We start from the raw sequence: 16,603 nt of genomic DNA on the forward strand, positions 1-16,603 counted from the left end.
CCCACCCCCCTGTAAATTCAGGTTTACCCAATACAGATATAATCTGGTAGGTTGGAGGAAATTGGTCTCCAAACTGTTCCACTTGGCATGGTATGGCTAGGCTACCCATTTCATGCAATCCAGTAAAGAATTGTCTGGTAACATATTTGCTTTGGGAAAAATACCATGTATAAAAGTAGATGTGTGAGATACAATGCTTTTTTTAGAAAGTAAAAAACAGATTTATTTATTTCCGTTATCTCTGAACATTAACTATATATACACAAAACCAAATAGAACATATTTTACACCATAATGAAGTTACAAAAACACGCAGTTGTTTTTGCCACTGCTTTAGCACAGGGCTGATTACTTATACTCCTATAAGTATTATTAATCCAAGTGTTATTAATCCATCGTATACCGAGTACAGAGGCTATTTGGAATTGGCAAATTGCTTCTGTCGCTATTCAACGATTTCTTTGATCCAAGACAAAACCTGCCTGTTTATTTCCATCGAGATGTCGTCTGCATTTCGTCCTCTCGCTGCCATGCTGTGGTTTGCCTTTTCAACCCAATGGATTTTCTTGGGCGCCTGCATTTTGACTGCAACGCCATCCAGCAGTTGCTATTGAAACAAATGGAGGGACAAAATAGATCAGAAAGACGTATCTAACTCTTAAAGAGTTCATTTCCCACAGAAGCCAGCATTACTTGGGTGAGGCAGTCAATAACTGTCAGCATGGCGCAGGAATATCTTTTGTCCATGTTGACTTCGCATGATTCTCTAAGCAGAGCATCACATGGGATGCAAGAAAAAAAATGGTGGCGTTTAATAGTGCTAGCAAGATTATTAAAGAGTGCTGCCCTTAACTTCATGCACACACACTTTAGTGGATAAGATAGATGATTTCCCCCCTCCAGAAAATCTGCCTTGCTCTGGGAAAATATACAAAGCTCATTGCTAGGACCTGCAATAGAAAAGATGCAAAATCATATACTATGTAAACAAAAGTTCTAAAATGAAGTATGGTTTGCTTTTGATACAACTGGGCAATTCCAAAGGGGGAAATGTGCTTTTTCATAGGTTTGACTTATTTATTTGTTTGGTAAAGGTAAAGGGACCTCTGACCATTCGGTCCAGTCGTGGCCGACTCTGGGGTTGCGGTGCTCATCTCGCTTTATTGGCTAAGGGAGCCAGCGTATAGCTTCCGGGTCATGTGGCCAGCATGACTAAGCCGTTTCTGGCGAACCAGAGCAGCTCACGGAAACGCTGTTTACTTTCCCACCAGAGCAGTACCTACTTATCTACTTGCACTCTGAGGTGCTTTCGAAATGGTAGGTTGGCAGGAGCAGGGACCGAGCAACGGGAGCTCACCCTGTCACGGGGATTCGAACTGCCGACCTTCTGATCGGCAAGTCCTAGGCTCTGTGGTTTAACCCACAGTGCCACCCGCATCCCTTTTGTTAGTACTGACTAAGAAATAAATAACTAAGTGTGGAGAAAGGGAGAGGAGGTGAAGTTTCTGTTCATGAAACCAATTTGAATGTGGCAACCCAGCAAGGCAAACCTCCAAAAGCTCCTTTCATTACTGTGTTAGAAAACGTGGGCTTATCTCATCGGTATTGCACATTTTAAGCAAGAGTGTTATTTGCTCCCCTTTCCAGCACGTCTAGGTACTCACTTTATCACACATCTCATCTGTATCTCCAGACACAAATAGCACAGGAGACTTAATGGACAATAAATCTTCATCCCGAAGTTTAGAGTGAAGCTTTGGTCGATGCAGCGGGTAAGACAAGCATATCAGACCTTGAATGAAGCTGTCCTTATCTTGGTCCGCTTGTCGTATCACAGAAGCGGCAGCGCGCGAGCCCATTGAACGGCCTACATCCCATTAAGAATCAAGGGGGGGGTACATTTTTTTGTGATTCGAGCTACGCATTCTGTATAACAACCATTTTCTCGGACTTCTAATCCTCCGTATTTCTCTGCTGAAAGCACTCAAAACTGGGGAACCAGCTACAGTTGGTGCACATTATCTAGGGATTAATTTACATGGAGGCAACATGAACTTTTGCAGCTACCTCAGTGCTGCTGGAGGAAATAGGCTTAAATCACAGCCAAGAAGCTGTCAAGGTCCGTAACAGTTTTAGGAAAAGTTCTGTTGGATCAGATCAAGTCCAGCTCTGACCAACTGGGTGCCTTTAAGGGGGGGGGGGGAGAGGACAGACCATTCTGTCTGGCAAGCTGAAATACTTGTGCAGGTGGAAAGATCCGAGTGCAACACTGAATTCCTTATCAAATAGGTAGCTAGTGACTCGATGCATGGAGTTCCATAATTAAAGGTTTGGATCATAGAAGTAGAGTTGGAAGGGACCTTGAGGATCATCTAGTCCAACCGCCTGCAATGCAGGAATCTCAACTAGATTATACATGACAGATGGCCTTCCAACCTCTGCTTCAAAACCTCCAAGGAAGGAGAGGCCACCACCTCACACAGTTCTTCTTGATGTTTAGTCAGAATCTCCTTTCTTGTAACTTGAATCCATTGGTTTGGGCCCTAGCCTCATTTGGAGGCAAAATCAACTGTTTATGTTGGCCTTTGACTCTTTCGGTGAGGACAAAGGTCTGTGCTGTTCGGAAATGCTACGCAGAAATACAGTGGTACCTCGGGTTAAGAACTTAATTCGTTCCAGAGGTCCGTTCTTAACCTGAAACCGTTCTTAACCTGAGGTACCACTTTAGCTAATGGGGCCTCCCTCAGCCGCCGCACAATTTCTGTTCTCATCCTGAGGTAAAGTTCTTAACCCGAGGTACTATTTCTGGGTTAGTGGAGTCTGTAGCCTGAAATGTCTGTAACCTGAAGCGCCTGTAACCCGAGGTACCACTGTAGCTTAAATCCGTATCTTTAAAATATACATATGCAGTCAACAACAACAAAAACCTGGTATGTGAAATGCCTGCCTCATTCAAAAATATTTGTCAGCACCCTGTTTTGCAGGAGGGAAATAAGAAGCCGTGTTACATATATACGCCATCAAATTTTCTTACCTCCAAGAAAAATGCCAGAAAGTGTGTAGTTGCCTGATGATCTTAAATATTCCTTTTAAAAAACGGTTAGAGATTAATATTTTTTGGATAATCAATAGAAACATCTAGAAAGTAACTTGCTAAAAGATGCACCCAGAACAGGAATTGCTTTCAAAACACTCAGTTTCTTACATAGTGAAAAATAAAGAAATCACATGAAAAAGACCCACGTCTACATACATATAAATTTTATATTATGAAGTCTACATGTTGATTGGAGTAAGCTACATATGGGCGATCTAGTTTAGACTGCAATCCGATACACATTTATTCAGAAACCCAAATGAGCTAAATGGGGCTTAATCCTGGATAAAGAAGTAAAGAATTACAACATTTTAGGGTACAAGAATTAGCACAATGTTTCATTCCCCTTGAACTAAAAAGCAAACTTGGTCTTTCATACCACAACAGCTTTATATGCTTTAGTTCTATAGATGATATTGAGGCTTTTGCAGGTAAATCGCAGACACAGAAATCCATGAGAGGCCAGGTAGTTTGCCAAAGATACAAGGTGAGAGAAATTCATATCACCAGATGCTCCATGCGTGAGAATCACAGCATATGGCAGCTTCTTCTCGGGGATGGAGAAAACTGCGTCTAGATATTTGCTTCCAAATGGTATTTTCACACTGGTCTAGAAAGAAAAACACTGAAATCAGCGAATATGTCTTCAGCACACATGCATAAAACACGGTGTATCAGACTAGCTGCCATGTTGGTCCTGCCCTTTGACACAGGACACTCCAAAAGGAAATGGAAGCGTGGTGTAGTGGTTAAGAGCGGTAGCCTCCTAATCTGGGGAACCGGGTTCGAGTCTCCGCTCCTCCACATGCAGCTGCTGGGTGACCTTGGGCCAGTCACACTTCTTGAAGTCTCTCAGCCCCACTCACCTCACAGAGTGTTTGTTGTGGGGGAGGAAGGGAAAGGAGAATGTTAGCCGCTTTGAGACTCCTTAAAGGGAGTGAAAGGCGGGATATCAAATCCAAACTCTTCTTCTTGTTGTTCTTGTGACGAAGGGCATTTCCAGATTCTCACAATTTTCAAGTCTCATCCAGTCACATACTGGCAAATTCGGGTTGCACAATTATAGCTGATTGCTCAATAACCCCGCTTCCTAAAAATTTCAGACTTTTTGCTGTAAGGAAAGTGGTGGGGAACCACACTGGAAAGTGTGGAATGACACTTGCTGTGAGGCACTGCCATCTATCTAAAAAAATCAAAATGAATGCTCATTACATAGCCAATGTCAGATAATCTCCCTGTAAAACAAATCAGGATAAATTGTCAATAAACAAGTCATCTGGAGGCATCCTGAGAGACATAAGAAGATACAGTTTTCTCTGTTCTTGTCAACGACCTAATTCAACATCTCCAAAGCCAAGTCACACTAATCATTCGGTTGCTTTAATTTTCCTGTATGTGAAAAATAAAATGCTGGTTTGTTTGGAAGTGTTCAAACAATGTTTAAACTATCCATATAATTAACAATGTAGAGCTGGACGTGTAAACACCAAGTAAAACGTTTTTACAAAAGTTTTTTTTTTTCCTTTTTGGTAAAAGGTATAGCCTTACATGGGCACACATGAAGAGTGGGGGTTTGTGTGTGTGTGTGTGTGCTAGTGGCTTCTGTGAATTTATTAAGCTTGTTTAGGATTAGAATAGGATCTTTAAAATAAAAACTGCATACAGAGCAAAGATAAATTTGTGGCGACATACCTCTGAACAGTCACCCATTTTCTGTTGCGATCTCACAAGTTCATGTCTCAGAACGCTTGACTGCAAGTCACTGTAATAAAATTAAAGAAACATGAAACGCTTGCACCCAAGAAGCTCAACATGTACAACCATAGGAGTATGGTCTATTGCTTGTTATGGGCAGGTAAAAACCCCCTTACTGGACATCCCACAGCCTCTGGTATTCAAAGATATACAGTGGTACCTCAGGTTAAATACGCTTCAGGTTACATACGCTTCAGGTTACAGACTCCACTAACCCAAAAATAGTGCTTCAGGTTAAGAAGTTTGCTTCAGGATAAGAACAGAAATTGGGCTCCGGTGGCACGGCAGCAGCAGGAGGCCCCATTAGCTAAAGTGGTGCTTCGGGTTAAGACCAGTTTCAGGTTAAGAACGGACCCCCGGAATGAATTAAGTACTTAACCCGAGGTACCACTGTACTGCCAGACATATTTGACTCCTACAGAACTTCCTTCCAGTTTTGTACACAGCTGCACAAACTACTCAAGGTCCATGGAGGTTAAACTACAGTGGTACCTCAGGTTAAGAACTTAATTCGTTCCGGAGGTCTGTTCTTAACCTGGTCACACAATGACGCAGGAATCTTTTGCCCAAAGTGGGGCTTGAACCCACAAAGATGAGGTTAAGAGTATCATGCTTTAGTGACCAAGCCATTCCATGGTCTACAAGAAAGGTGAAGGAACTTGGCACTATTTGGGTTTTCTGCTTCAAGTATCAGGGACTGTGAAAGACAAGGAGAGCAGCCTTCTGGCTGCACATATTGTAGCCCCTATGCACACATAGTTCTTTGCCTGCCTTTCTGTGCTCCCCGTTTCGAGATGTCCCCTTTGTATTCATGTATAGAATCATAGGATTTGGGGCTTGGAAGGGACCCCGAGGGTCATCCAGTCGAACCCCCTGCAATGCAGGAATCTCTCTGCTGAGGATAAGGCATTTTGTCCAAACTGGCAAAAACTGCAAGCTGCAATAAAATGGTTAGTTTTGAAGGTGCAGCAAGACATTTTTTTCGGGGGGGGCTGCAAAGGACCCCACCTACGAGCTTACGCACTCAGAGAAACGCTGCTGGCAGATTCGTAAGAGGGGCTACGACGCAGCAATAAAAGTGCCGGAACAAGCACAAAAGCAAAGCAGGATCCGGCGTGGTTTCACACTGGATGGGCGGGTCTGCGTGTTTTGATTCCTGCATTGCACGGGGTTGGACTAGATCGCCCTGGGGATCCCTTCCAACTCTAGGATTCTAAGAGAGCTTTCCCTTTCAAAAAAAGAAAACCCCGATTCTTTCTTTCCCCTCCTTCTAAGGAAACTCCAACCCGGCGCTCCTGAAGCTGCAGCATCCCTTATGGCTCGTTTACTCGGGAGTAAGTCCCGCTGGATCCGGCAGGAGGAGAAACTTGCTCCCGAAGTCATGCGCGCCCGGGATCACGGCTCCTTCTTTCCCCTTCCCGCAAGAGTGCCAGCAATTGCGCGCTACGCAATTGCATGCTGGGAGTTGTAGTACGCGCGCCGAAGCGAAAGCCCAGCCAGCGGCTCTTAATGCGGAGGGAGGAAGTCGAAGAAAAAGAGGGACACGCCTACATAACGCCTTGCCTCCCCCCCACCCGACGTACACCCGGTGCCTTTAAGTCGCGCGCACACGCAGTCAAATGGAACAGTGGCCGCGTGAATTATGTTGTTGTTTAGTCGTGTCCAACTCTTCGTGACCCCATGGACCAGAGCACGCCAGGCACTCCTGTCTTCCACTGCCTCCCGCAGTTTGGTCAGACTCATGCTGGTAGCTTCAAGAACACTGTCCAACCATCTCGTCCTCTGTCGTCCCCTTCTCCTTGTGCCCTCCATCTTTCCCAACATCAGGGTCTTTTCCAGGGAGTCTTCTTTTCTCATGAGGTGGCCAAAGTATTGGAGCCTCAGCTTCAGGATCTGTCCTTCCAGTGAGCACTCAGGGCTGATTTCCTTAGAATGGAGAGGTTTGATCTTCTTGCAGTCCATGGGACTCTCAAGAGTCTCCTCCAGCACCAGAATTCAAAAGCATCAATTCTTCGGCGATCAGCCTTCTTTATGCTCCAGCTCTCACTTCCATACATCACTACTGGGAAAACCATGACTTTAACTATACGGACCTTTGTCGGCAAGGTGATGGCTCTGCTTTTTAAGATGCTGTCTAGGTTTGTCATTGCTTTTCTCCCAAGAAGCAGGCGTCTTTTAATTTCATGGCTGCTGTCACCATCTGCAGTGATCATGGAGCACAAGAAAGTAAAATCTCTCACTGCCTCCATTTCTTCCCCTTCTATTTGCCAGGAGTTGATGGGACCAGTGGCCATGATCTTTGTTTTTTTGATGTTGAGCTTCAAACCATATTTTGAATTATACCAAGAGCTAAAACAAAGAATTAACATCAGTAAGAGCAACAAACCCCCAATAAAAGCCCCGTTGTTGTTGTTGTTGTTGTTGTTGTTCCTGTCCATCTGGCTGGGTTTCCCCAGCCACTTATAGCATATACAGTGATACCTCGTTTTAAGAACAGCTCTTTTTACGAACTACGGTGGTATCTCTGGATGCGAACGGGATCCGTTCCGGAGCCCCTTTCGCATCCTGAAGCGAATGCAACCCGTGTCTGCGCGAGTTGCAATTTGCCCCTTCCGCGCATGCACATGACGTCATTTTGAGCGTCTGCGCATGTGCAAGTGGCGAAACCCAGAAGTAACACACTCCATTACTTCCGGGGTGCCGTGGAGCGCAACCTGAAAACGCTCAACCTGAAGCACATTTAATGACTGTATTCGGTTTGCGAACTCTGAAAAACCGGAAGTAGTGTCCTGGTTTGCGAACTTTGCCTCAGCTTATGAATGGAAACGGAACAGTGGAAGGGCACCAGCAGCGGGAGGCCTCATTAGGGAAAGCGTGCCTTGGTTTAAGAACGGTTTTGGTTTAAGAACGCACTTCCAGAACAGATTGAGTTCGTGAACCGAGGTACCGCTGTATAAAAACATAGTCAAACATCAAACTACAGTTCCCAGGATTCTTGGGCAGAGAAGAGCTTTGAACAAACCGTTGTGTGTGCTGTCTTTGTAACTAGCTTCACTTTCTGTTTTCAGAGCAGAAAACTGTTGAGAGAGAGACTTTATGGGGGAAAGTGGAATAAAGTGCACTGTTTGCAAGAAGACATCTGTGAATGCACTCTGTTGGGATTGCGAACCACCAGAGCCGTTCAATAAATGAAAGCTTTGGAAGCAACCACCGAGGGCTGAGAAATCGGGTGCAGATTGTGAGAGTGTAAATTCAGATTCTCCCTCCTCTCCCCTCCCTTCCCACCAGGAATAATATTTAAGGCTGCATGCACGCTGGACATTTAGAACACATTGCCCTTCCATAGAGTAGACCCAGAACTGTAGTTCTATTTAGCGATAGATCAGAGCAAATGGGAATTGGGGAAACCCCAAATTGCTGGAGGTTTGGGAGGGCAGGAAACAGGACAAGACAAAAGTGTGGATAATCCCTAAATTTGCTTCCTGTTCGCCGCTTTGTGCTTATAAGGGAGCATATTACTCTCAAAGGGATGCGGGTGGTGCTGTGGGTTAAACCACAGAGCCTAGGACTTGCTGATCAGAAGGTCGGCAGTTCGAATCTGGCGGTTCTAATCCCCGCAACGGGGTGAGCTCCTGTTGCTCGGCCCCTGCTCCTGCCAACCTAGCAGTTTGAAAGCCATGTCAAAGTGCAAGTAGATAAATAGGTACCACTCCGGCGGGAAGGTAAACGCCATTTCCGTGCGCTGCTCTGGTTCACCAGAAGCGGCTTAGTCATGCTGGCCGCATGACCCGGAAGCTGTACGCCGGCTCCCTCGGCCAATAAAGCGAGATGAGCGCCGCAATCCCAGAGTCGGTCACGACTGGACCTAATGGTCAGGGGTCCCTTTACCTTTATTATTCACAAAGTGAAGGGTGGATTTTATTGTCATCTAAGAACTGCTTTCTGATGGTGTACCAAAAAATATCTAGGTTTTTTTAAAAATTCCACACCAGCAACCTTTATAATTTTATGGGTTTAGGAGATAAACAATTATTTGCAGTGATAGCAAAGATTTCTGTGTTTGCTATTTATATATCTAAGACCTGCAAACAGCACATGCAAAGGAGTCAGTGCAGGTACTATTGAATGCACAGTTTCTAAGCAGACACTTCAGGAAGTTTCCTTTGTCAACATTTAAAAGTCAATAGGCCTGCTGACCCGGCTGCTATTTTGGGCTGTGTTCACCAGTTGGAAATCTGCTTGCATCATGGTTTAATGCCTGCTGGGAAATAAATGTGCCAAAGATCTTCGTGTCAACTGACTTCATACTAGTGGAATTTGTTAAGACCAAAAGTCAAAATCCACAAGCCCTGTGATAAGCTCATCCAAGAGATCGACTTGGCTGCTATGTGTATCTTCTAGACATTCCTTTCTAAATTAGCCAGGGCAGAGAAGTATCAAAGAGAGACCGCTAGCCAAGTTAAAAATAATTATTAGGAAAACATAACACAGGGTAAAAGTCCTGAACCTAGTCAGGAACTGCTTTCTTCAGATTCAACAAAGAAGTTGTTTTGGAATCAAAAGGGCAAAGGAATGCCTCCATCTAGTTAAGATGGAGCCAATAAAATTACTGCTGTTATAAGGCAATCTTTCATTGCTTTGATGATGTTCTGAGTAAGGGATGGAAGGACTTCTCAATTATCTCAGTTTCTCCTCTTCTTGTCAACCTTGAATTCAGCTCTCCACGTTTCTACTGCAATTTGCTATTTTTAAAATGAAAATTATTGAGCATTTTAGCACAGATTTATCCCAATGAACACACTTTTGTATGCAGTTTGGATTAACATACACATTTTTACAAGCAATCTATCCTAATATAATGCATTTGCGTACGTTATTTTCACTAACCTTATTCATTTTTATACGCATCTCCCCCTAACGTAGACATTTAAAAAGATTTGCTTGGAGGATTGCTTTGCAAAAATTGAATAAGTTCAAATAGGGAAGGTTGGCTGTATTGTTTCAGAAAATGCACATTTGATATATTTTCCTTTAAATGCAAAGTGTGTTGAATTCTTAACCCTATCCAAAGCTCTGAGCAGTGGTTCAAAAGTTATTAAGGTTCTCTTGCCCCATTGAAGTCTACGAGAGCCCACTCACAACTAACCCCACAGTGACAAACACACCCACCCACCCACACCTTGCTCCACACCGAACCTCCACACACACCCTGCCCAAAACTGAAACCACACCCCAAAGTGAAACACCCACACAAACAGCCCTTTCACAACACTGCATCTTCTACTGATCCAAACTCACGCACACTGACCCACACTGAAACCCCATGGACACTAAAACCCCACTACCAACCCCATCCTGCCCTGCAACCTCCCCACACTGCAGCAACACACCTTGATCCATACTGAAACCCTCACGTGCACACTGAAAGACACACACACACACACCTTGGTCTAATGGGTGGAACTAGGAACCTTGAAACAGCGGGAGCAGTCTTGCTGCAAGAAGATCCTGTTTGTTTCTTTTTCACATTTTAGGATGTTTGAGCGTCTATGCTGAAGGGGAGCACCCTTGCATTTTTCAAAGCCTGCATTGGGTACCCAAACTGATAGATTCCAGATGATGTGGTCTACAGTTCCCATCAGTTTCTGCCATCAGAAACTATGGCACATGTAGCCCGAAATTTACATTCGCTGTACAATCCAGTGCAAGCTTTGTATAAAAGGTAAAGGTACCCCTGCCTGTACGGGCCAGTCTTGACAGACTCTAGGGTTGTGTGCCCATCTCACTCAAGAGGCCAGGGGCCAGCGCTGTCCGGAGACACTTCCAGGTCACGTGGCCAGCGTGACATCGCTGCTCTGGCGAGCCAGAGCCGCACACGGAAACGCCGTTTACCTTCCCGCTAGTAAGCGGTCCCTATTTATCTACTCAAGAGTGCTTTCGAACTGCTAGGTTGGCAGGCGCTGGGACCGAACAACGGGAGCGCACCCCGCCGTGGAGATTCGAACCACCGACCTTTCAATCGGCAAGCCCTAGATGCCGAGGCTTTTACCCACAGCGCCACCTGTGTCCCTTCAAGCTTTGTATACAAACGTCCTATTTTGCGTTTGCCAAGGGGGAAAGCAAGGAGCAGTGCTCTTGCATCTTCTTTAGCTTTAGTTATTATTGAGCATCTGCCCATCAGCAATCTGACAGTCCTAAGTTTTAGACCTCTTGTAGAATGATGGAATAGGAACGTTAGCAAATTTCTTTCTCCTCCTTGCATTGCATCACCTTGCAGCGCAGCCCCTAGAAACCTTAAGCAGAATGCACACCATCTATTTTGATCACAGATGTGTGTAGACTGCCTCCAGTTATATTTAGTTCAGATCATTATAAAATTCCCAAAGAGGTTCCAGGATGTAGTCATAGAATAATACGCATTCTCGTCTTAAGGAATACAAATAGAGGGGGGAAACAGAGATGAAGGCAGTAGAATCATCCGGCCGCCACTTCTTCTTCTTCTTCTTCTGGTTCTTCTAAAGAGTTAAGTGAAATAAAGACTAAAGTTAGTCTTGTTGAGAAAAAAGAATCACACCCAAAGACATACACACTAAAGGTGAGATCTGAAGGAGTTGTGTCCAATTCTTCATTCTCCAGCTCCCTCTGCTCTCTGGGAAAGATATTATAGTATGATTTTTATAACCATCACAAAACACCAAGGGAAAGAGCCCTCATTTACCAAGCACATTGTGCGTCTCTTAGCAAGGTGTGCGGAGAGGTGTAGATATTTACCACCTGAAATAAATCAATAAATAGCAAGGTGTATTTGACTGGTTTCTAATGTGGTATGGCAAGTATCATGATAGTCTGCTTAAAGATATAGACTTCTCTGATAGGCTTGATGGGCCAAAGGCAGCTCTGCATGAAAAACATGTGCCTCTTTAGGAAATAATAACATTATTCACTGAGATCTACATTAACTTTCTGCTAGCTATTGCACAGCTCCTGGTAAAGTTTTCTGTTGTCTTTTGGAAATGCACTGCTGCCAATTTAAAAGGAAAGAAAGAAGAATCTTTGGCCATTGATGCACTCACTCATTTTTTTAAAAAATAATTTTTATTATAGATTTTCTTTGATTACAAAAGTACATGCATTGTCTCTTTTTTCCGGATCATAGAGTCTTTTCTACAGATCAGTTACATCCGACGTGAGACTTCAGTGTTGTATACAATATATGATGCCATCACTCCTGAGTTCTCCTCTCTGGTAAAGGTAAAGGGACCCCCTGACCATTAGGTCCAGTCGTGACCGACTCTGGGGTTGCAGCGCTCATCTTGCTTTATTGCTTTACAGCTTCTGGGTCATGTGGCCAGCATGACTAAGCCGCTTCTGGCAAACCAGAGCAGCGCATGGAAACGCCGTTTACCTTCCCTCCAGAGCAGTACCTATTTATCTACTTGCACTTTGACATGCTTTCGAACTGCTAGGTTGTCAGGAGCAGGAACCGAGCAACTGGAGCTCACCCTGTCACGGGGATTCAAACCACTGACCTTCTGATCGGCAAGTCCTAGGCTCTGTGGTTTAACCCACAGCGCCACCCGTGTCCCTCCCCTCTCTGGAATAATAATAATAATAATAATAATAATAATAATAATAATAATAATAATTTATTACTTATACCCCGCCCATCTGGCTGGGTTTCCCCAGCCACTCTGGGCGGCTTCCACCAAAACACTAAAATACAATAACCTATTAAACATTAAAAGCGGGAACGTGGTATTCTGAGAGCTCTGGATGATTAAATGATCCAGATGCCAACTAAATTCAAAACACAAGGTACCTTCCAAAGCCAACCAAACACAAGTTGGGGTGCATCGTTGGGCCTACTGAGTGGCAATGAGGGAAACAAAAAGGCCTCTTGCATCCTCAAGCAGAAGTCCTGCAGAGCTTCTCAGAGTGGTCAAAGGGCTGTTGGCATCTGTACCTGTGGGTGGAGCTATACAACTTTCTGGATCCCATCGTGAATTGTTTATGAGACACTTCGGGGGTCTAGTTGTTTGCCTCTGTACTGATAGCTATTCTGTTGTTGTTGTTGCAGAATCTGTCAAGGCACTGTCCGAATAAAGATTAAGGGATCATTTCCAGTTACTGCGGCCTAATAACATGAACAGGGTCCTTGAAGAAATGCATTCGACAAGTTGTCCTCACCTAGGAATTTCTGTCTGGATTATTCCCAACAAAAAGGACTCTGGTCTTTAAACCTTTTTTTCAACTCATTATACATCATTTCCCAATACTCTTTTGCCTTTTTACATGTCCACCACATATGGAAAAAGGTCCTCTCCCTTTCTTTACATTTCCAACACGTATCAGATTGTACTTTACACATCTTAGCCGACCTACTCAGATACCATCTGTGAATCATTTTCAAATAGTTCTCTCTCAGCGAGTAACATGAAGTAAATTTCAAATCACTTCCTCAAAGTTTCTCCCAGAGGTCTAGGTCTTTATTGTGTCCTATATCCATTGCCCAGTGTGTCACTTAAGCTTTAACTGGCTCGTCTTTTGTTTCCCATTCTAATGAAAACTTATACATTCTAGACAAAAGTTTACCCTTATTTTGTAATAGTTCATTTTCAAATTGTGAGCTTTGGTTGAACCCCCTCCCCCCCCCCCAAAAAAATTGGTCTAATTTGAACATGTCATATACCTGATGATATTGTAACCAGTCCGTAACTTGGCTTCTGAGGTTTTTCATGGGTCTCTTACTCTAGCTTGATCTACCAATGGCTTTTGATACCATTGGCTATGGCACCTTCCTAGACCTTTGTTGGGGTTCCTCAGTGGTTCCGCTCTTACCCACAGGGTCAATTTCAGAGAGAAGCACTTGGTAGTTATGTGCTGGCCCCTGGCACTTACACTGTGGGGTGTCACAGGGTACTATTCCCCCCCCCGTACTACTTAACATTTCACGAAGCCACCGATAGTAGTCCTAAGAGATTAGAGCACGAGGTCTTCAGTATGCTGTTGAAACTCGGCTCTATTTCTCATCCGAATCAGGACTGGACGTGCATGTCATGAGATGGTAACTGGATGCAGTGGTGGGCTGGATGAGGGCCAGTGATCTGAAACTGAGCCTGGTAAGACAGTGTCTCTGTGGGTGGGTGGTTTCTGAGTCCAGGAAATTGGCCATTTGCCTATTCCGGGCAGAGTCGGACTCCCTTTGAAGAAGCAGGTTTGTAATCTGGGGACCTTAATTGATTCATCTTTCTCACTTCAGTGGCTATGAGAGCCTTCGATGACCTTCGGCTGATATGCTCGCTATAGCCATTCCTGGATAATCTGGACCAAGTGATCCATACGTTGGTAACCACTATGTGGGGCTCCCCTTGAGTGTGATCCAGAAACTGCAGCTTGTGCGGCATGCTGCTGCAAGGCTGTTGTTCTGTAGCTAACTGTTGTCAACACATTACACCTCTGTTGAAGCAGTTGCAATGACTTTCTATATGTTACCAGGACAGGTTCAAGGTGTCATTACTTGTTTCAAAGCTCTGCATAAATTAGGACCAGGATACTTGCGAGACAACTCCTTACACTCCTGCCTGGCCATTACATTCCAAGTTTGAGGACTTCCTGCTATTGGCCTTATGTCCACCATTAGTGACAAAGTGACACAGGATTCATTACCATTTGAGCTAAATTTCTGAATGCATTTTAAAACTATTGCCCACTCCTCATCTCACAGCATTGTACTGCTATTTTAACTGTGTTGCTTTTGGTGTATATTTGGGGGGTTTCTGTATACCCCTTTGATATATCACAATGTGAGTGGTTTATAATTTTTTAAAGCAACTTTCAATCTGAGATTGTTTGATGCTGAAGCAACATATATATGGAGGGCAACTTGTGAACTCCACATGGAGCTGTCCAGGGTACTCTCTGAAATATCAATTCTTTATTCTCCTTGCTCTGCTGGAACCCAAACTGTTGTCTCGACCCCACTGTTTGGACTGGAACTCTCATACTGCTGAGGATGTTGCCTGGAACAAAATAACCCACTGGTCTATTTCATATCTAAAGTATCCTGCATCTAGATCTACAACTAGAGATGTAACAGTGATGCCTTATTCTGCTGTCCCAAATGATTTCCTCTGTTTCATACATACATACATACATACATACATACTTGCATGCATGCTGTTTTGTTCTTATTTAGGCCAGGGAGATCTTTGTGGGAGGCCAGTGTGGTGTAGTGGTTAGAGCGGTGGACTCGTAATCTGGGGAACCGTGTTGGCGTCTCCGCTCCTCCACATGCAGCTGCTGGGTGACCTTGGGCTAGTCACACTTCTTTGAAGTCTCTCAGTCCCATTCACCTCACAGAGTGCTTGTTGTGGGGGAGGAAGGGAAAGGAGAATGTTAGCCGCTTTGAGACTCCTTAAAGGGAGTGAAAGGCGGGATATCAAGTCCAAACTCTTCTTCTTGTTGTTCTGTGTTCCAGAACCCAGAAATTAAACAAGCAGAATTTGGCAACTCTCAGCAAGATGTTCTTTCAACAGATCAACATTCATGATCCTCACCTACATATTGACTTTGCAAGGGTAAAATAAAGCATTACCTGCCTAAAGGTGAAGGTGGTTCTGGCTAAATAAAGAGGAAAAGAGCAGGTACTTGCGAAACACAAGCATGGGAAGGAGACGAAGACATGATACAATTTCTCAGTGAGCATGTTATAAGGAGGCACGCCAAGGAAAATGAACAGTGCAAACTTGATCTTATTCACTGCCTTTACACTGCCGAAGGGAGCCAGAATTGCATTTTTGTTTCATTAGGCCGGATGATAGATGTACCTTTATGCTGTGTGCTGCGAGAGAGATTCTTCTTTGGCTATAAATTTGTCAGCCCCCTATTTAAGGGCACTCCATTCCTGCAACGGTATTAGGTGACATGATGCAGTCACTGGTGTGTCTGCTGCTGCAGCAGCTGCTACAATTCGCTGATACCTTGAAGTGGGGAGACGCAGGAGTGGTTGGCAGCGTGTGACATTTTATGGCTGTTCCCTCTTGTCCTCTCATTGAGCTAATCAGAGTAAATGCCAGTAAACAAACCTCTCTGAGCCTCTGCCTCTGCGAGGCAAGCAGCAAAGCCTTGGGCACTTCCACACACTTGCAACACAGAATGCCTGTCCCATAAGCATTTCCCCTTGTTGCCTCACTCCATGTACTGTGGAAATTTGTTCCTCTCTGCATGCTAAGCTGGCCTGGTGCAGAGATGCTACCATTATTGTTCTTACTTGAATTCAATACCTCATGATCCCAAAATACAAAACCTTTAACATTTAACTGTTGGACCTTTAACATGATGTCCCCCATAGCTATGCAGTTACTCATAGTAGGTGCAAGAGATTATTGCTATTTATAATAGGAAATAGAGAGTTTCCAGGCTAAGAATTCAAGAGTGTGTTATGCATAGGGGTAGTGATTCCTTGGTTAGCCTTTGTTCAAATTAACTGTGTCTTCAGGCTATAATGCAGCAGAAGGCATGGGATGGTATTCAACTAAGTTTTACTCAGACGAGTTTTACTCGTAATTCCCATGGATTTGCCTTTTCAGTGTAATGAATTCAGAAGCTTGAATCCTTCACTTAAAGCACTGTCAGTTTCACCTTGGACTTAATAAGATACACCCCACCTCGGACATATACACACACACAAAGACATATTTGCAATGTGATTCTACACATCTCTACCCAAAAGTACCGTAAGTCCCATTCAGC

General features: G+C 44.2%; 1 protein-coding gene across 6 annotated transcripts; it reads right to left on the minus strand.

Moving 5' to 3' along the window:
• Positions 1-197: 197 nt before the first annotated feature.
• Positions 198-15,064, minus strand: TEX30 (testis expressed 30). 6 transcript variants are annotated; one of them, XM_083438120.1, is made up of 7 exons: positions 15,018-15,064; positions 11,123-11,364; positions 4,790-4,859; positions 3,477-3,707; positions 3,035-3,086; positions 1,665-1,867; positions 198-607 (listed from the first exon to the last, which is right to left on the minus strand). In XM_083438120.1, the coding sequence occupies exons 2-7, from the start codon at positions 11,164-11,166 to the stop codon at positions 446-448; spliced, it is 762 nt and encodes a 253-aa protein (XP_083294246.1). In that variant the 5' UTR covers positions 11,167-11,364; positions 15,018-15,064; the 3' UTR covers positions 198-445. The 6 variants fall into 6 exon arrangements, with proteins under 6 accessions (XP_083294246.1, XP_083294247.1, XP_083294249.1 ...); XM_083438121.1 differs by having other exon boundaries at positions 11,123-11,358; positions 15,018-15,045; XM_083438123.1 differs by lacking the exons at positions 11,123-11,364; positions 15,018-15,064 and adding an exon at positions 13,542-13,560.
• Between the last annotated feature and the right edge of the window lie 1,539 nt (positions 15,065-16,603).

This window comes from Podarcis tiliguerta (assembly GCF_965153285.1).
Source record: "Podarcis tiliguerta genome assembly, chromosome: 4".
Taxonomy (NCBI): Eukaryota; Metazoa; Chordata; class Lepidosauria; order Squamata; family Lacertidae; genus Podarcis; species Podarcis tiliguerta.